The sequence below is a fragment of the Canis lupus genome, chromosome 19 (genome assembly GCF_048164855.1).
Source record: "Canis lupus baileyi chromosome 19, mCanLup2.hap1, whole genome shotgun sequence".
Lineage (NCBI taxonomy): Eukaryota > Metazoa > Chordata > Mammalia > Carnivora > Canidae > Canis > Canis lupus.
Window position 1 is genome coordinate 55,219,150 of NC_132856.1, and position 20,275 is coordinate 55,239,424.

The 20,275-nt window shown below is 51.2% G+C and overlaps 1 protein-coding gene across 1 annotated transcript in view; it reads left to right on the forward strand.

The window, feature by feature from the left end:
* Positions 1-3,234: 3,234 nt before the first annotated feature.
* Positions 3,235-20,275, forward strand: part of C3 (complement C3) — a 33,044-nt gene continuing 16,003 nt past the window's right edge. Inside the window, exons 1-21 of the mRNA XM_072787570.1 lie at positions 3,235-3,389; positions 3,944-4,136; positions 4,465-4,627; positions 4,731-4,801; positions 6,611-6,705; positions 6,801-6,883; positions 6,969-7,059; positions 7,340-7,442; positions 7,536-7,662; positions 7,842-7,957; positions 8,058-8,204; positions 8,792-9,001; positions 9,121-9,327; positions 9,663-9,821; positions 10,106-10,235; positions 10,472-10,543; positions 10,660-10,863; positions 13,370-13,478; positions 13,729-13,814; positions 18,649-18,791; positions 18,900-19,112. Of these exons, the coding sequence (XP_072643671.1) occupies positions 3,313-3,389; positions 3,944-4,136; positions 4,465-4,627; positions 4,731-4,801; positions 6,611-6,705; positions 6,801-6,883; positions 6,969-7,059; positions 7,340-7,442; positions 7,536-7,662; positions 7,842-7,957; positions 8,058-8,204; positions 8,792-9,001; positions 9,121-9,327; positions 9,663-9,821; positions 10,106-10,235; positions 10,472-10,543; positions 10,660-10,863; positions 13,370-13,478; positions 13,729-13,814; positions 18,649-18,791; positions 18,900-19,112 (2,799 nt within the window). The 5' untranslated portion in view covers positions 3,235-3,312. The remainder of the gene's footprint in view (positions 3,390-3,943; positions 4,137-4,464; positions 4,628-4,730; positions 4,802-6,610; positions 6,706-6,800; positions 6,884-6,968; positions 7,060-7,339; positions 7,443-7,535; positions 7,663-7,841; positions 7,958-8,057; positions 8,205-8,791; positions 9,002-9,120; positions 9,328-9,662; positions 9,822-10,105; positions 10,236-10,471; positions 10,544-10,659; positions 10,864-13,369; positions 13,479-13,728; positions 13,815-18,648; positions 18,792-18,899; positions 19,113-20,275) is intronic.

Here is a 20,275-nt window from a genome sequence, read left to right on the forward strand (position 1 = left end):
TCACAAAGCTGTGTTTTTAGAAAAAAAAGTCCCCAGTTGCTGTAGAGTAGGTGGGTTAGAAGAAGTCTGCAGCAGAGAGGCTGCACACAGAGAATGCAGGGGACAGGGAGAAAGGGGGTTGGGGGGACCCCCGGCCCGGAGGCCTGGCAGGCCTATCCCCAAAATAAGGAGGAGCAGGTGTTGGGAAAAATAAAAATACAGTCCAAGCGCCTCGAGCACTCGCTATGTGCCGGGCACCGGGCTGACCATCCTGCCTGCCAATGTCTGTCACCCCGACTCAGAGGGACGTTCCGTGGCTGCGACGGTCCCGTTTACAGGTTAGGAACAGAGGCTGGGAGCAGGTGCAGCTGGAGTCAAAACCTTTCTGGCCCTGTATCCTCCAGGGTAGGGGACCCTGGTGCCCAGGTCTCTGCTGAGCATGAGGGGCGGGGGCTGGGGGCAGGAACCAAGGGGCAGATCAGACTCAACCAGGGCAAGTTTACCTTCCAGTTAATGGGTAATAAATAGAGGGAGAAGCGAAAGCTCTCGGGTTGCGTGGGAGGGGGAGGGAAATTCTCAGAAGGCAGTGTAGCAAGGACCCCACTCTGGAAGTAAGGGGTCAGGAGGGAGGGGAGACCTGCCCCTCCGGCCTGGCACCAGCACCGCCTCTGATGGGTGAGGTGAGGGTAAGGGGTGCAGCAGGGAAGAAACTGCACTCTGGCAGGCCTGGGGTGGCAGAGGGGGCACGTCCCCACCCCCACAACCCATCCCCACTTCCTTCCCTTTCTTTCCTTGCCCTTCCAGTGAGAGTGGCAGGATGAAATACAAGACACCCAGTTCAATTTGAATTGCAGATAAACAGCAAATACTTTGTTTTTGTTAAGTATGTCCCAGATACCCTACCCAGCTCTAGCAGCCCAGCTCCCCCTCCCTCCTGCCTGGAATGCAGGGCAGGGTGCACCAGCTAACTGGAAGTGCCATCCCCCCCTGAGCCTCCTCTTTCTCCCCCAGCTGCCTTATCTTGCCTGCCAGCCACCTCCCACACTTGTGAGTGCACATGCACAGGGCCAGGAAGAAGCCTCAAAGAATTCCTTCCCTCCTAGCAGGCCCTGCGGGTCGGGGCCAGGACACTTCCCAGACTTGCACCACCATGGGCATGAAGCTTCCCTCCAAGCCCAGGGTCGAAGCATCTGAGCACCTTTCATTGTCAAAAACCGCAGGAACTATCACGGATCCCCAGCCCACCATCCGCGGCATTAACTAAGGCTCTGAGAAAGAAGGAAGCAAGCCTGGCAGGGAGGCAGAAGCCAGCAGCAACACCTGCCCGGGGACCAGACACCGTCAAACCACAGAGCCCGAAGTGTTTAAGGCTATGATGAATTCAGGAAACGGGGTGGGTTTGGGTGGGGAGGAGGATAGATGGAGTCATGGGGGGGGGGGCAGTGTTGGGAGATCCTAGCAGGTTCCCCTTTCCCCCCTCCCGCGTTTCAGAAGTCTAATCTCAATTCTGGATGGTAAGCAGGGGTTTGCACTGTCCCTCCTTCCAAAGAAGGGGTGTTGCAATCAAAGCAGACAGGGGCCAAGTTTGTTCTGTTTCTCCATGCCTCCCTCCCCACTCCAGGCATGCAGACAGCCAGGAAAGGAGCGTGGTTTACAGGAAATCCTCGCTGAGTTCCCCATTAACCCCTTCCTTGGAACTTTAGAGACCAGCCCTTCAGAGGATCGGGATCCTCCACCAACATACCAGTTGCCTCCTGTGCTGGGGACTTCACACCCCCTTTACCCCCACCCCCACCCCCAGACACACAACCTTGCTGGAGATCCCACAGAGGCACATCAAAATGACAGAGGGGCAAAAAAAAAAAAAGCAAACAGAGCTTTGCCAACAGGCTGTCAGGGGTGAGGCGGCGGGGAGAGATCACTAATTTCCTGCGGGGTCAGTGGGTTTGTAAATCAGTAGTTACAGAGGGACGTACAGCAGCGTCTAGCCAGGTCGCTGGTTGCCTTATCATGGCAATAACAACCCTGTGAAGTGGGTGCTATCATCACCTCCTTTTACACGGGGAAACTGAGGCTCGCAGTGGTTATTAATCAGGTGCCCAAGGTTTAGCACTAATAAGTGTCAGAGCTGGAAGGTGATTGCAGGCTCAAGATCACTCGCTGGAGAGAACATGATTTGCAATCACGGAAGTCCGTCCACGGGGAAGAGGCTGGTCACCTTTACACAACACAACGTGGGGCAGCTGCCGGTGAGAACGAGGAAGCTCTCTTGGCACTGATGTTAAATAATCTCTAAGGGATATGGTTTATGAAAAAGCGAGGCGTCACCCGGGTGGAGAGACCAGTAAGAAGGGCAGGTAGAGAATGCCGATCATTTGGGGTTTTTTAAAGATTTTATTTATTCATGAGAGACACAGAAAGAGGGGCAGAGACACAGGCAGAGGAAGAAGCAGGCTCCATGCAGGGAGCCCGATGTGGGACTCGATCCCCAGGACCCGGGATCACACCCTGAGCTAAAGGCAGATGCTCAACCACTGAGCCACCCAGGTGTCCCCCAATCATTTGTTTTTGAAACCTGAGAACATTTATAAATGCATAAGATATCTCTGGAAGGAAACAAGGCATTTGGTTGCGATGTGACACCCGAGATTTGAATGTTTGCCACCAGGAATAGGAAAATCGCCTTTTCCCTGAGTGTCTACTTGCACCTTCTTACTGTGGAACCATATGAAGATGTTAGATATTCATACCAAAACCCTAAATACAATTTGCAACGATAGTAATAACAATATCTTAAGGGAATGTTGATGAAAGAGGAAAAAGCTAGCAATATGGACTTTGCTCAATGATGACTTTTATTTTTTTTTTTCTATTAACCATCATAGTCATTCAGGCCATGTCTGTCACCTGCCAAAGGTTTGGTTCATAAATGCACGCCAGAAGTGGACTGGGGGTCAGGCTCAGCTATCTGGGATGCAGGCTCTCTGGCCTGCAGTGTTCCTTCACCACGAAGAAGCTGCCACGGGGAAAGGTTCACCAGCTGGCCTTGACCCTGAGGGAGGCCATGGCAAGGGGAAGGTGTGTTCATGTTGCAGGAGGACATGCCCTTGAGTTAGTTACCCCCGACACACTGGCCCCGGGGATTGAAAAACTTAGGAAATGGTATTGAGTAATCTGGGGCAGCTGCAGGGAGGGGGAGGCTACAGGAGCTGTGGGCTGGGCTGAAGGTGGGGGGAGGCTGGGGCCAGATAAAAGGCAATCCCCAACAGCCTCTGCTCATTCCCCCCCCAGTCCTCTCCCTCTGTCCTTCTGTCCCTCCTCTGTCCCTGCACCATGGGGCCTGCCTCGGGCCCCCGCCTGCTGCTGCTGCTGCTGCTGACCAGCCTCCCCCTGGCACTGGGGGACCCCATGTGAGTGGTCATGACCCCTCCCCAAACACAGCTACTTCTGAGGTTGGAGTGGTGGGGTCAGGTCCCAGGAGGATTCAGGGTGCATGCGGGTGCCTGTGCGGGCAGTGGGCCGTGGGTTGGAGTGATGGGGTCTGGTCCCAGGAGGATTCAGGGTGCATGCGGGTGCCTGTGCGGGCAGTGGGCCGTGGGTTGGAGTGATGGGGTCTGGTCCTAGGAGGATTCAGGGTGCATGCGGGTGCCTGTGCGGGCAGTGGGCAGTGGGTTGGGCTGTTAAGGAATGCAGGCTGCCTGTGAGTTCAAGAGTTCATGAGTCGGGTGTTTGTGGAGTTCAGGGTGGTAACGCGGAGCGGGGTGCGGGTATTTCCAGAACCAAGCGTCTGCCGGTTTAGGGCACATGGGGTGTGGTGTTTGGTGATCCTGTGGCAGTACTGCTTTGGAAGCCCCGACATCTGACTACTGCATATGGGATTTGGGAGTTTCACTGTGCGGGTGAGGGTTGGAATGCCAGGTCCCTAGAACGGCAGCGCCCTCCCATGCCCCACCCGCGCCGGCAGGTTCTCCATGATCACCCCCAACATCCTGCGGCTGGAGAACAAGGAGACCGTGGTGCTGGAGGCCCATGACCTGAAAGAAAACACTGAAGTCACCGTCACCGTCCACGACTTCCCGGCCAAGAAGCAAGTGCTGTTCAGAGAGAAAACCGATCTGACCAGCGCCAATCAGTACATGAGCACCGTCACCATCCAGGTGGGCACCTGCTGAAGCCCTGCAGCTCTCTGAGCACCCGGGAGCCTCCTCTTTCAATTAACCCCTCCCATCCCGAGCTCCTCTCCCCTGGGAGGTCCTCAGAGCCACCCCTGCCACCTGCCGCTGAGCCCCCCTTCTCATCCCCTTCTCTGACCCCTACCTCCGAGTCCCCCTGCTCTCCCAACCTGGGCACACCAGGGAGACCAGAAGTGATGGGCAGGTGCTACTGGCAGGAGGGGCATGTGTGGGCCCCACTGAATTCCTGGGGGCTGGATGTGGCCCAGGGGCCCGGAAAGACCCTCCTAATGATCCTCTGGTCGGTGCCTAGATGCCGGCCAACAAGGATGCAAAATCAGAGAAGGGGAGCAAGTTCGTGATTGTCCAGGCGGCCTTCGGGGCCACTGTGCTGGAGAAGGTGGTGCTGGTCAGCTTCCAGAGTGGGTACCTGTTCATCCAGACGGACAAGACCATCTACACCCCCAGCTCCACAGGTAAGGGGGTGGACGGCGGCTGGGGAGGGCCAGGGCTGGAGCCCCGCTGCCGGGAGAGCCAAGGGCTCACCTGCCGCCGCCTTTGTCTCCCACCGCCTTCCAGTCCTCTATCGGGTCTTCACCGTGGACCACAACCTGCTGCCCATAGGCCGGAGCGTTATCATCAGCATCCAGGTACCAGCCAGCCAGGGCCCCAGATCTGCCCCGGCAGAGACCCAGGGAGAGACAAAGAGACAGGAGAGACAGAGAAAGAGACTCCGGAAAAGGCACACCTGCAGAAACCTAAAGGCAGAAGAAATACCTAGAGCCCCAGACACAGAAAGAGCCCTAGAGACAGGGCAGGGATCCAGGGATACCACGTGGATCCTGGCTCCAGAGAAACCTCTGGCCACTGCGTGACTCCCGACGGGTCACTTCACCTTCCAGGACCTCAGTTTTCTCATCTGAAGATAGGGGTGACAGATAAAAAACACTATGTAGTCCATTCCGCCTCCTGCAGCCAGAGGGCGACCACAAGCACCTAACTCAGGTCCCACCCTCCTCTGCCCAGAGCCCTCCAGGAGTTCCCACCTCCCTGGGGTAAAAGCCTAAGCTCTCCAGCGGTCCCCAGGGCCCCCTGCATGACCTACCCTGTCCCCTCCCTGTCCTCCCCTCCTCTCTCTCTCTCTGTCTCTCTCTTTTCCCTCTACTCACTCTGCTCCAGCCACATTGGCCTCCAACTGCCATGTGGGACCTGCCCCAGGACCTTTGCACAGACTGTTCCCCTGTACCCAGAAAACCCCCTTCTTCCAAATACCCACACTGCCTGCCCCCTCACGTCCTGCAAGTCTTTGCTCCGATGTCAACCACGTGCCAACTGTACAGAGAAGCCTCCCGGAGCATCCCGTAAGATTGCAAACCTTCTCCCCCTCAACATACACACACACACCCCACTCTTCTCCCTTCCTGTCATCTCCTCTTAGCATCCTCATCAACTGGATTTATTCGTTTGCTAGTTGCCCCCTCCCCCAACCTCCCCAGAACCTAAATTCCACACCGAAAGGGATTTTCACCCGTGTTTTCATGGCCTTACCTCCTGACCCCAACACGGTGTTTGGTGTGTAGTAGCTTAATAAAAATTTACTAGAAGAAGGAACGGGGTGGGGTGGAGGGTGGGAGGGAGAATAGAAGGAGGAGGTGAAGGAGGGAGGGAAGAGGGGGGCATCTTTCTCAGAGGATCGCCATGAGTATTTCTCAAGATCATGCAATGGTAACAGAGAGCAGGTTCCGGCAGCCCTGAGCTGACTTTGGGGGCTCAGTGGAATTGTGGGGACCAGAGAACACATGCCTCTAACGACATAGCCTCGGCCCAGTTTCTGTCAGATGTCGCCTTGTAGCAACAGGAATCCATCATCCACAATTATCCCAATCCCCAAGAGGAGCCAGGAAAAAACCAGATGTTTACAGGACGTCTCCTGACGTTTAATAATTGGCAACAAAAATCATGCGTTAAAAAAAAAAAAAAAATCATGTGTATTTGGTCGAACCACATGAAATTGGTATCCTTGTGGGTCAAAGAGTTGGATGTAGGCAATCCGTGGTGGCTCAGCACCCATGAGATGCTTCCCACAGAGTCCCGCCCAGAGTAGGTGATAAATGCTAGTGATCATTAGTACTCGGACCGACACTGAGGATGGTGAGCACCTGCTTACATCACCCGTGTCCCAAGCCAATGAGGTAGGGGCTCCATTTTTCTCCTTTTTCTACATGGGCCTATTGAGCACAGAGAGGTTAAGTACCTTGCCCAAGGTCACACAGCTCATCAATGGCAGAGTGGGGACTTGAATCGGGGCCGACTGACCCAAGTGCATGTTTAAAAACCACCGCCCCAATAGTCATGACACCATGACACGCAGAGAGTGGCCAGACACAGAGAGGGAGGGGACAGCCTAGGGGCTAAGCCCGATCTCCGAAGAGTCACACAGTCCCTGTCTCCCTCCACAGTCCCCTGATGGTGTGACCGTCAAGCGGGGCTCCCTGTCCTCTCAAAACCAGGATGGCATCTTGTCCCAGTCGTGGTACATCCCAGAGCTGGTCAAGTATGTCAGGCCTTCCTGGAGGGGGTTCCCTACCCCGGGGTGGGGGTGTGGGGGCTGCCAGGTGTGGCCGGCTCACTTGCCTGCCTGCCCCACAGCATGGGGCAGTGGAAGATACAAGCCCACTACGAAGATGCCCCGGAGCAGGTCTTCTCCGCCGAGTTCGAGGTGAAGGAATACGGTGAGAGGAGGAGGGAGTCGGGGTGGGGGCCCCACGGTGCCGGGTCCCAGTGCTGGCGCCCTAACCTGTGTGTTTCTTCCCCCAGTGCTGCCCAGTTTTGAGGTCCAGGTGGAACCTGCACAGAAATTCTACTATATCGATAGCACAGAGGGCTTGGATGTCACCATCATGGCCAGGTGAGGGGCCAGGTGGGAGGATAGGCGAGGAGGGCAGGTGAGGGGGCAGATGAGGGCCAGATGAGGATCAGGTGAGCAGCCCGGGGTGGAGCCAGGTGAGGGACCCTGTGGGGGGGCGGGGAGCCAGGTGAGGGGCTAGATGAGGGACCAGATGTGGACCAGGTAAGAACCAGGTGAGAACCAGGTGAAGGACCAGGGGCTCTGTGAGATGCGTCAGTGGAGGTTTGGAGGGAGGCCTGCCGTTCAGGAGACAAGCACCTGAGACTCTCTTGCCTCTCAGGTTCTTATACGGGAAGGAAGTGGACGGAACAGCCTTTGTCATCTTTGGAGTCCAGGATGGCGACCGGAGGATTTCTCTGTCTCAGTCCCTCACCCGTATTCTGGTGCCCTGCCCCTCCCAGCTGCCTCCACTTTGAACTCCCGCCCTCCCCCAGCCTAGCGCCTCCCCCTTCCTGAGCCTCCTTTCCTCTCCCCAGATTGAAGATGGCAATGGGGTGGCTACGCTGAAACGAAATGTCCTGCTGGAAGGGGTGCGACCCTCCCGACCAGATGCCCTGGTGGGGAAGTCATTGTACGTGTCAGCCACTGTTATCTTGCACTCAGGTGAGGCCTGGTCTGAGGGCAGAGGCCCGGCTGCGTGGGGAGGCCCGGTATGAGGGGGGAGGCCCAGTAGGAAGGTGGGATCCAGTCTGACAGAGGAGGCCCACTCTGAGGAGGGAGGCCCAAAATGAAGGTGGAGCCCAATCTGGAGGGGAGCCCGCCCTCATTGCTGGCCCCCTCAGGCAGCGACATGGTGGAGGCCGAGAGCAACGCGATCCCCATCGTGACCTCCCCCTACCAGATCCACTTCACCAAGACGCCCAAGTTCTTCAAACCAGCCATGCCCTTTGACCTCATGGTGAGACCCTGGGTGGGCCTGTACCCCACGCCCTGCTCCTGAGCACTGGCTGTGCCTCTGGGTCCACCTGAGCCCCCTCCACCTGCCCCTGTACCCACAGGTGTTCGTGACAAACCCTGACGGCTCCCCGGCCCCCCACGTCCCCGTGGGGATCCAGAACTACAGAGTGCAGGCTTTAACCCAGAAAGACGGTGTGGCCAAGCTGACCATCAACACACCCGACAGCAAGAAGCCCCTGCACATCACTGTGAGTCCTCGCCCGCCTGGGGCCCCATTCCAGAGAGCTGGGGGACTGAGTTTGCACAGAGGGACCCCATCTGTCCTCTGCCGGACATCCTGCCACCTGCAGAGTGGGGTTCTTTTATTTACATGAGGGGGTTTTGCTGTTCACATAGAGGTGTTTTCATTCACATGGAGGGGTTCTTGTCTGCACAGCTATCTTTCTTTTTTTTTAAGACTTTATTTTATTTATTTGTCAAAGAGAGAGAGAGAAAGAGAGAGAGAGCAGGAGCAGGGGGAGTGGCAGGCAGAGGGAGAAGCAGACTCCCCACTGAGCAAGAAGCCCAATGTGGGGCTCGATCCCAGGACCCCAGGATCACCACCGGAGCCAAAGACAGACGCCTCACCAACTGAGCCACCCAGGCATCCCTGCATAGCTATCTTATAAGGATCGTTGTGATTACATTCGACCTACCTGGACAATCCAAAACAATCTGCCCCCATCCTCAGATCCTTAACTTAATCCCATTTGCAAAGTCCCTCTTGCCACAGAAGGTACCATGGACATCTGGAGGAGGGGGGGGGGACAGCATTCATCCCTGTTTCCTTGCCCAGGTAAGCACGAAGAAGGAGGGTATCCTAGAGTCTCGACAGGCCACCAGGACCATGGAAGTCCAACCCTACAACACCATTGGCAACTCCAGAAACTACCTGCATCTGTCTGTGCCTCGAATGGAACTGAAGCCAGGGGAAACTCTCAATGTCAACTTCCACCTGCGAACGGACCCCAGCAAGGAGGCTCAGATCCGCTACTACACCTACCTGGTCCGTGGCTCCCTAGGATCCCAGGCCCCTCCTCTCCGCTTCCCCAGCACCCCCAATCCCAGGTCGCCCCATCCTCCCTCCCACCCTGCTGATCCTTAATGCCCACCTGTTCCCCCCAGATCATGAACAAAGGGAAGATCTTGAAGGTGGGCCGCCAGGAGCGGGAGAGTGGCCAGGACCTGGTCGTACTGCCCTTGACCATCACTTCGGACTTCATTCCTTCCTTCCGCCTAGTGGCTTATTACACAGTCATTGGAAGCAGCGGCCAGAGGGAAGTGGTCGCCGATTCCGTGTGGGTGGACGTCAAGGACTCCTGCATGGGCACCGTAAGCTTCCAGAACCTTCCTCTGCACTCACCTTGGGACTCCCCACCTGGCCAGTGCTTTCTCAGTCTCTGCCTCTCTCCGGCCTTCCGAGCAGGCTCTCCACCTGGTCATGGCATTTCTGCCTCTGTCTTCTCCTTGCCCGGCTCCTTCTTGCGCCCACTCCCTGCCCTGTGACCTGTTTGGGCCTCAGGGCTTCTCGTGCTCCCGTATTCTCTCTCTCCTGGCCTTCCTGCCTTTGCTCTGCCTGGCTCCAGCTTTCCCCCACTCACCCACGAGGGCAGCCCCAAGACCGGGCCTGGCAGCGCTGACCCCTCACTCTGCCCCCCGCCCCCCAGCTGGTGGTGAAAGGCAGCGGGAAGGAACAGAGGTCACACCTGCCCGGACAGCAGACGACCCTCATCATCCAGGGAGACCCGGGGGCCCGCGTGGGCCTCGTGGCTGTGGACAAGGGTGTGTTCGTGCTGAACAAGAAGAACAAACTGACTCAGAGCAAGGTGTGCCTCCCGGTGCTATAGGGTGGAGGGAGGCGAGGCAAAGGGGTGGCGTTGGGCAGAGCGGGCGGTGGGCCTGGGGAAAGCTCTGGAAGTGGAGTGAGGCGTGGGCTGGAGGGAGGTCAGAAGGGACACGGACGTGGGCTAGAAGTCAAGGCTGCAGAGGGGAGAGCAGATGGATGCAGACGGGCCGTGGCGGCCGACACAGCACACACAGCGCTGAGGGGGACCCGGGATGAGAATGCAGGGGTGGGTGGGCCCCGCGGATGACTCCTCCCGCCCTGCAGATCTGGAACGTGGTGGAGGCGGCGGACATCGGCTGCACAGCGGGCAGCGGAAAGGACTATGCCGGGGTGTTCATGGACGCAGGCCTGGCCCTCAAGACCAACAAAGAACTGCAGACTCCCCAGAGGAGAGGTGAGGGCCGCTGAGGGGCGGGGCCTCCACCCCCAGATGCTGAGTGCAGGTGGAGGGCAGGGTTCTGGGGTCAGGGGGCCCTGGGTTCTAGTCCTGCCTCTGCCACCATCTAGCAAGTCACTGCTTTCTGAGCCTCAGTCTCCTCCTCTGTCAAATGGGAGCACCAGAGAGGAGTACGGTGAGGACTCACCAGGTCGGTGCTTAATCCACCCTGTTAATATCTGCCTGCCCCCCAGATCTTGAGTGCCCCAAACCAGCCGCCCGGCGCCGCCGCTCCGTGGTGCTCACGGAGAAGAGGATGGACAAAGGTGGGAGCCCCGGGGTCCCAGCCAAAGAGGGAAGGGGGCAGGGCCTGGCCATGGGGACGTCCTCCCCGCTGCGAGGCCCTGGCAGAGGGCGTGACACGCCGTCTGTGCCCCTACAGTGGGCCAGTACCCGAAAGATCTGCGCAAGTGCTGCGAGGGCGGCATGCGGGACAACCCCATGAAGTTCTCCTGCGAGCGCAGGGCCCAGTTCGTCTCCCGCGAGGAGTCGGAGAGCTGCGTGAAGGCTTTCCTCGAGTGCTGCAAATACATCACGCAGCTGCGGCTCAACTACAGCCGCATGGACAACCTGGGACTGGCCAGGAGTGAGTACACCTGCAGGGGGGTGGGCCGGAGGGGGGGGGAGGAGGGGCTCCCTGAGAGAGAGGAAGGGGCCTAAGGGGAGAGGAGGTGCACCTGTCTGGGGAGGAGGCCCTGTCCCAGAGGGGAGGATGCCTCTGTCCGAGATGGGTTTTCAACTGGCCTTGACCAAAGAAAACTCATTTATGTTGCCTTCCAAAGTGGTGCCTAACTCCATGCCTAACATCTGTTGATTCATTTTCATTCATTCATTCATTCATTCATTCATTCATTCCAGTCTGGATAAGACAAAACGTGTACACGCTTGAAGCTTTACATCTCAGTCCAAATATATCTTTTTTTTTTTTTTTTTTTAAATTTTTATTTATTTATGATAGTCACAGAGAGAGAGAGAGGCACAGAGACACAGGCAGAGGGAGAAGCAGGCTCCATGCACCGGGAGCCCGACGTGGGATTCGATCCCGGGTCTCCAGGATCGCGCCCTGGGCCAAAGGCAGGCGCCAAACCGCTGCGCCACCCAGGGATCCCAGTCCAAATATATCTTAAGCAAAGCTAAGAGAAATTTCTTTTTTTTTTAAAGATTTTATTTATTTATTCATGATAGACACACACACACACACACAGAGAGGGAGAAGCAGGCTCCATGCAGGGAGCCCGACGTGGAACTCGATCCCTGGTCTCCAGGATTGTGCCCTGGGCCAAAGGCGGGTGCTAAACCGCTGCACCATCCAGGGATCCCCAGAAATTTCTCTTATAATAACCCCATTTACAGCAAAAACCAGAGCTGTCTCCACCACAAAGTGGCACTGATAGAAATGAGCGGAGTCCTAAGTGCCATTTGCTGAGAGGCTTTGAGCCCAGTGAGGCGTGATCCCTCCTTTTTAAAAATGCTTTTTGCTTTGTCTTGATTAGAGATCTTTCTGCTAAGGATGGGCACCGTCAAAACTGAACCTAGGGACAGCGCACCACTGTCAGCACAGGGCATTTTGTGAGGGTCACCTTGGCAAACTTCCCAGCTCATCCCACCCTGTCCACATGGCTCTTTTTAATCATTTTAGGCAGAGCGTTCACTGCTCTGGTGATCGCTCTGATTGGCCGTTTGAACATTTCTTTTGCACATCCCACTGTTTTCATGGGGAACAGGAAATCACGTCCTTCAAATTGGGCTCCAAGAATAAAAGCCCACGTGAACGGCTCTTGAAATCAAGGGAAATTACCTTATCAACTATTGGATGAAAAGTCATGAAAGAGAATGCCTTTGCTTAAAAACTGAGGAAGAACAGGGCCAAAAAAAAAAAAAAGAACAGGGCCATTTCATAGCTGCCCAAGCAAAGCAAAAATCATCCTTTTTTTTTTTTCTTTAAACAATCTCCAACAGAAAAAGTGGAAGTGGGTATAAAAATCTTTTTTTTCCCCTCTGAACTCATTGAGGCCCCACCACCGCCAACTAGCTCAGTGTGGATTTTCTAGAAGCAGAGATGTTCCCCGACAAAACTCAGCACAGCCACCAGAATTGGGATATTAATGTTGACTCATTACCACCGCCAAACCCTCCAGCCCCATTCAAGTTGCACCAGCGATTTCGCTTTGGTTTGGTCTGGTTTGGTTTGGGTCCTTTTTTTTTTTTTTTTTTTTTTTTTTACTTAGAAGTAAGCAGTCACCTCTTAAAGGCAGAATTTGCCAAAGTGGACAAATATTTCTAAATTCTTTTAGCTGGAAGACTACCATTCCAACAACCTACAGACTTCCTTTCTCAAAGAGGAGTATTAGACAAAAATATCTGATCTACTGGCATCTGGCTTACATATGCTCGGCTGCTTTCATCCTGTAGCATTGTGTACTTTTTTCAGCCAAATTGGGGTGAGGCAGAGAGTTGCTCACATGTTCATCCTCCAAAGGCACTTTGATGGGTTATTCCAGAATGTGGGTGGATTTAGGTATTAGCAGGTTTCACCAATTTGTTATTAGGCAGACCCAGAGCTGAGTTACGAGCTGCCCATTGTGTCTTGAAGAAAGCCCAGACAGGGTTGACCCTATTCCGGCCCTACTTTACCTACGTGTTGATGGTGTCAGCCACGCTTTAAAAGGTCACTCCCTCTCCAGGGGTCTCCATCAGGTCTGGGGAGTCTCTCGAGCCACCTGCTTGCTTCAGGACCATAACCATCAGATGCAGCAGGGACAGAGCCCCAGAGCCACTGTGCTTAGAGGCTCAAGCGAATGCTTTCATTTCTATGAAAATCGGGGGAAGGGTAAATAGTATAACCCAGCCTGGATTATTTTTGCTCTTATATCAACACAGTTGTAAAATACAATTTTTAATAGTATTTTTATGGAGGAAGGAGTGACAAAGGCAAACATACCCGCCCCCTGCCAAGGTCATCACGTGGCCATGGGTGTGTTTTGCTGCTAGGAATCCCTCCAGAGATACAGAGATAAATATCTCCAGGGACAGTGGGAAAATGGGTCTGTTCTAAACCCAAATTGCTCCCTTCCCCACCCCCTGCCTCCCAGGTGACATGGATGAAGAACTATTCCTGGAAGAGGACATCGTTTCCAGAAGCCAGTTCCCTGAGAGCTGGCTGTGGACCATAGAGATTCTCAATGAACCTGAGAAAAATGGGTAAGGCCTCCACTTCAACCCATGGCCCAGGCCAGCTCCTACAGCACCCCAGACTGGACCACTTAATTTGCATGCACCCCAACCCCCCTCTTTTCTGGAATCACCGTGCAGCCTCAAATCCAGCCTAGAAAAATCAAGAGTCAGGCTGCCTAAATGTGCCTAGCTGTCCCCTGCCACTCTTCCCTTGGGGCCCCTCCATAACCCTGACACACGTCTTCTCCTAACACCCCAACTTCTCCCCCCCATCCAGAATCTCCACGAAGACCATGAATGTGTTTTTGAAAGACTCCATCACAACTTGGGAAATTCTGGCTGTGAGCTTGTCGAAGAAGAAAGGTGAGAGAAGGTGGTGGCCCCATCCTCAGGAGGCAGGGACCCCAGAGCCACTGGGCATTCTCTCCCATGCAAAGAAATCCTCGTTTCTTGGTGACTGAAGGGGTGTCAGGTCCTCTCTGTGAGTGACATAGTCAGTGCTTCTTGTAGATAGATATGTTTTTGAGAACAGTTTTAGGTTCACAGCAAAATTGACGGTAGGGTAAGAGATTTCCCCCCATACTTCCATGCTACCTCCCCACAAGCACAGTCTCCCCAAATCCCAGCATTCCAAACCAGCACGGTGTATTACATCATCATCACCCCAAGTTCATAGTTGACAGTAGGGTTCACTCTTGGTGCTGTTCAATCTATATCCACCCTTGTGGTATCTTATAGAATAATTCGCAATGACAAACACCCTTAAGGAGTGATGTGGATAGGATGATGGGTAAAGCGATTAAAAAAGAGTATAAGAGGAAGCAGAATGAAATGCATGATTGGAACATGGGTGGTCAGATTATGAAATCAAGGCCACCACCTCAGAGAACCCGGGAGCCCTGGCCTGACATGAGTGGTCTCGAGGAGGGTGAGGAGCAGGATGAGGAGAAGGAGGCGCTAACTTTAAGTGTCAATTTTATCTATTTTTTAAAAGATTTTATTTATTTGTTCATGAAAGACACAGGGAAAGAGGCAGAGACATAGGGAGAGGGAATAGCAGGCTCCCTGTGGGGAATCTGATGCGGGACTTGATCCCAGGACCCCGGGATCATGACCTGAGCCAAAGGCAGATGCTCAAACACTGAGCCACCCAGACACCCCTACATGCCAATTTTAAGTGGGCGCCAAAAAGCTCAGGTGCCCCGATAAGTAATATTTTTTAAAAATCAATGTGAATGCAAAAAAAAAAAAAAATCTGTGGTGAACAAAATACCTACATTTTAAATAGAAGCCAGCGCCGTGCCAAGCCATACTGGGGTTTGAGGCAAGAGAGAAAATGTATGTCCCCTGTGCCTGATTTATGGATATTTTAATTTTTTCCCTGAGCATTAAAATAGCTGGAAAAAAGATTGAAATATTAAAAAGTGGGTGTATGAAAACCAATGATACCTGACTTATGCCAAACCAACGTTTTAAGTGATTTTTAATAATTTTATTGTGTTACAGTTTATAATAAATTACACCTCATTACCATTTTCCTTCAAGGTTTCCAAAATCTGCTTCTTTGCTTGTCTTGTTTTAAATGAAGGAATTGAAACTGTTTGGCAGTTTCTCTTGAACAAGCGATGATGGCACAGCACGATCGTGTAGGCCGGGGCACCTACTTTTCCTTTCGCCTGAAACCCCAGTACAATTCAGCACAATTCTGGTTTGTGGCCCCCACCCGTGTTTCAGATCAGAGCATCTTCCTATCTGCCCATCCTCTGTGTTCGTATATTGAGGTTCTGTGTGAAGTGTCCTTTAAATAAGAAGAGTTCTTGCTGCTTGGGGAAAAAAAAAAAATTGAAAGCCACAGTTTAGATTCTTGGACCGAAACCATGTTCCCTGAACCACTAGCAATCTGGCAAAGCTGCTTTACCTAGGAGTTGGTCCGAAATTCAGAATCTTGGGCCTGACTTCTGACCTGCTGACTCAGAGCCTGTGTTTTCACGAGGTCCCCAAGGGGTTAGCATGCGTGTGGTGGTTGGGGAAGGCCCGCCCTGCCCCAGCACCTCTCTCCCTCACCACCGACATGGCCCTGAGCTGGATGGTTCTCTGTGATGGGGCCCTGCCCTGTGCAGGAGAGGATGTCGAGCAGCATTCATGGCCTCTACCTGCTGGATTCCACATTATCTCATTCAATGCTCACAACCACCCCATGAGAGCTTGGTACTATTATTCTCCTACAAATGAGGATACTAAAGCCAACGAAAGAAGGTGACTTGCCCAAGATCAGCAGGGGATGAACCTCCCGGGAATCCCATCTTAGAGCTTCAGAATAAAATATTGTAGCACTATAACCAACAGAACTTGGAAATTTCAAACTCCTGAGACACTATGAATTAAAGAGTCAGTAGGGTTACAAGTAGGGGGCCTCCCAGGCTGAAACGCCTGGCTTCAAATCCCAGATCTTCCCCTGGGGAGCTGTGTGGCCTGAGTCAAGTTACTCAACCTCTCTGTGCACATCCATAAAGCAGGCACAATAGAAATAGCACTTACTCAGAGTGTTGTTGGGAGGATTTTATGAGTTGATACACAGAAAGCCCTTATGATGGGGCCTGGCATATTATAGATGTCCGATGAGTGTGAGTTCTCATTGGAGCCAGACATATATTAGAGACCAAAGAGTAAATGCCTTTCAGAGATGCATGGCTATTTCCTTAAATACCGCAAATCATGCACCAGAAGTCACTCTTTTTTTTTTTTAATTGGTAGATTTGTTAAAACAGTTTTCAGTTTGAGCAAAAAGCACAGTCGCCACACATCCCTCCATGCCCCCCTCCATCCCCATTTGTGTTAGGGTGGTACATTTGCTATAATCGATAGGCCAATATGGATATCTGATTTTTTTTCTAAGATTTATTTATTTATTTATTTATTTATTTGAGGGGCAGGGGAGGAGCAAAGGGAAAGAGAGACTCCTGAGCAGACTCCCCGCTGAACGGGGAGCCCGACTTGGGACTCAATCTTATGACCTTGAGATCATGACTTGAGCCGAAATGAAGAGTCGGATGCTCAACAGACTGAGCCACCCAGGTGCCCCTGGATATGTTATTATTAATTGCAGCCAATAGCCTTGAGCTCCCCCCCTTTAGGGGTTGTACCTTCTGGGGGTTTGAACAAACCTGTAATGACATGCAGCCACAGTTCCAATATCACACAGAGGAGTTGTTTCATTGCCTTAAAAATAACATGGATGGTGCATCAGAAGTCCTTCTTTTGGTTCTCCTTCAGTCCTTTTATCTTGTTCAAAGGGAAGAGCTCAGTCTGGGGCAAGCACCCCTTCATCTCCCCGGTTCTTGTTAACAACTTCAATCAGTGAGGAGAGGGGAGCAGGTGCCACTTTCTGCAGGCACCACACAAGCTAACCAGTATTGAACAAAACCGTTTTGTTTTCCTTGAGAGAACCCTCCTATTTATGGTGCAAAAGCTCGTTTTTCACACACCATCGTAAATTCTATTTGAGTTTCAAAATGTGAAAACAGGGGCATCTGACTGGCTCAGTCAGTGGAAGGTGCCACTCCCAATCTCAGGGTTGTGAGTTCGAGCCCCACACTGGGTGTAGAGACTACTAAAAAAATAATTTTTTTTGAAAAATGTAAAAACAAATAGTAGATAAGAAATGGGTAAAGAGCTCCCATGACTAGAGCAAACACCCCAAGGGTGGTGAATAAATGACTGTAGGTTAGGAAATAAGGATTTTGTTTAAGTCTCTGATAATTTTTTTCACCACTGAAGAATAAGCACCACCAACAACAAAAAAATCTTAATAGATTTCTTAATGTAACATTATTTTTGTTTTATTTTTTTAGTATAACATTATTTTAAATATCTTTTTGCAAATTTTGCTTGCATCAATCAACCCTTTGTTTGAATTTAATGCAATAACTGTTGTATTTCAAATAACCATTGTTTCTGGCATCATTTTCACTGCTTGTAGATCAGCCCTGTCCATTGGAAATACAGAGTGGCAGATGCAAGCTTTATGTCATTTTAAATTTCCTGGTAGCCCCAAAAGAAAGGAGTAGGTGAGGGATGCCTGGCTGGCTCAGTTCATAGAATATGCAACTCTTGATCTCAGTTGTGAGTTCAAGCCCCATGTTGGGCATGGAGCCTACCTGAAAAAAAAGAAAAGAAAAAAAATAGGTGAAATCAATTTTATTATATATTTTCTTTACAAAATATGCCCCAAATATTATTCTTTCAACATTGTTTTATTCTTTCAACGTTTTATAAACATGCACAAAACCACTTCACACTAGTGATGATGTTACAATAAATCTTTTTTTTTAATAAATCTTTTAATATTTAAGAATAACCTATTAACATCTCAAAATTAGGAATGATATATTTTACTTCTGTTTGCACTAAACCTTTGAAATCCAGCACGTATTTTATACCTGCAGAGCAAATTCAATTAGGGTGCTAACTTTTTTTTTTTTAAGATTTTATTTTTACTTTTAAGTCATCTCTACACCCAACGTGGGGCTCAAACTCACAACCCTGAAATCAAGAGTCACACTCTTCCCCAACTAAACTGGCCAGATGCCCCTAGGCCTTCACTGGAAACACTTTGATCTGTATTTTAGGATCTGTAAAATGTACAGTCGTAAAGGTATATTGGCATATCTAAATTGTTCCAAGCATACATTTAAAGGTTTTTCCAATTATTGAATCAAACATCATTTTCTAAAGTGAGATATTATTCACATACCATGAAAGTCACCCTTTGAAAGTGTATAGTTCAGGGGGTTGTAGCATATTCATGACAAACATCAGTTTTTAAGTTTAAATCTGAGTGAAGTGAAATGAAATAGAAGTAGGAATCCAGTTCCCACCAGAGCGAGCCATATTCCAAGTGCCTGGTAACCACAAGGAGCTCGGGCTACCATTTTGGAGAGCGCAGATAGGAGCCATTGATTATGCTTGAGTTCTTCCCACCTGCACACCTACCTATGAACCAAATCACAAAGGAGGATGGAAATCGTCCCATCACGGCAACTCCCAGCTGCCACCACCGTCGGTAAGGTATCACCATTGAAGTTGTTCAGTCCGTGGGCTGCTACAAACACAGCCTGAGCTTGGCCCAGCTCCAGCAGTCAGGGTAAGCACTGAGCCTCTGTCCACCTCCTTCACTTGACACTCCACTTCCGGGCAGGGATCTGTGTGGCTGACCCCTATGAAGTCACAGTGCTACAAGACTTCTTCATTGACCTGCGGCTACCCTACTCTGTTGTACGTAATGAGCAGGTGGAGATCCGAGCCATACTCTACAATTACCAGGAGAGAGAGGATATCAAGGTGGGTCCCTGGGATGACAGAGGCATGATGGCAAGCTTGGAAGGGGTGGTGGTGGTCATGCTGGTGTCCCGTGGCACACACCCCTAACCGATCCTCTGTCCCCAACAGGTCAGGGTGGAACTACTCTACAATCCAGCCTTCTGTAGTCTGGCCACATCTAAGAAGAGCTACCAGCAGATTGTAAACATCCCAGCCAAGTCCTCCGTGGCCGTGTCTTATGTCATTGTGCCTCTGAAGATTGGCCTCCATGAGGTGGAGGTCAAGGCCGCTGTCTACAGGCATTTCGCCAACGATGGTGTCAAGAAGATCTTGAAGGTCGTGGTGAGTCCTTGGGGGTGCTTGCGGCTCCTTGCCCTTCAGGAGAGGCTCCTGTCTCCCATGCTGTCAACCCAAGTTGGAGATCCAGGCCCTGAGACACTAAGTGTCTCAGCTTAGAAAATTTAAGAGTCCTTACGCGCTTGGAAGCAGGAACCAGGATTAGGGTGAGTGAGTGAGAACTTTGAGGGGGAACCAAAAAACTCAATAATAAAAATCAGTGATATATTTTTTTAAAGCTTTTATTTATTTATTTGACAAACAGAGAGAGAGAGAGAAAGAGAGCACAAACAGGGGGAGTGGCAGGCAGAGGGAGAGAGAGAAGCAGGCTCCCCGCAGAGCAGGGAGCCCCATGTGTAGCTGGATCCCAGGATCCCAGAATCATGACCTGAGCCAAAGGCAGATACTTAACTGACTGACCCAGGCACTCCCAGTGATAGATTTTTAAATGAAAATATGTTTTATAAAAAAATATATATATATGTTTTATTATCACATAGGATATTTTTAACACAGTTCAGTATAGAGGAGTTTTCTTTTGACCTTAAAAGTCTTGGGAAAACATGTTTCACAAAATCAATTTTACTTATTTCCTTTTTTATTTATTTTTAAGATTTTATTTATTTATTCATGAGAGACACACAGAGAGAGGCAGAGACATAGGCAGAGGGAGAAGCAGACTCCCTGCGGGGAGCCCGATGCAGGACTCAATCCCAGGACCCTGGGATCATGCCCTGAGCCAAAGGCAGATATTCAACCATTGAGCCACCCAGGCACCCCTCAAAAAACAAATTTTAGAAAGCAATAACATATAATAGATAAAAATAGAAGTTCTTATATTCTCACATTATATGTTATTGCTTTCTAAAATTTGTAGGAAAGAGTAGATATATAACTGTTAAGGTATATCCAATAATATCTACTCTTTCCTACAGTGAGGAACATTCACAAATATAATAGGAGATCAAGTCATTAATAAAAACAAAAGCCTCTTATCATCTTTTATTAATATTTTCGAGCAAAATGTGAGATCATAAATAAGAGCAACAATATTTTAATGCAGTGTTTTAAGAAATCAAAATTAATGCCAGAAAAATCCATGATGGACAAAAGATCAAAATTTTAAACACAGAGAGGACCTGACAATGTCAAGTCAAGCTATATTAGAG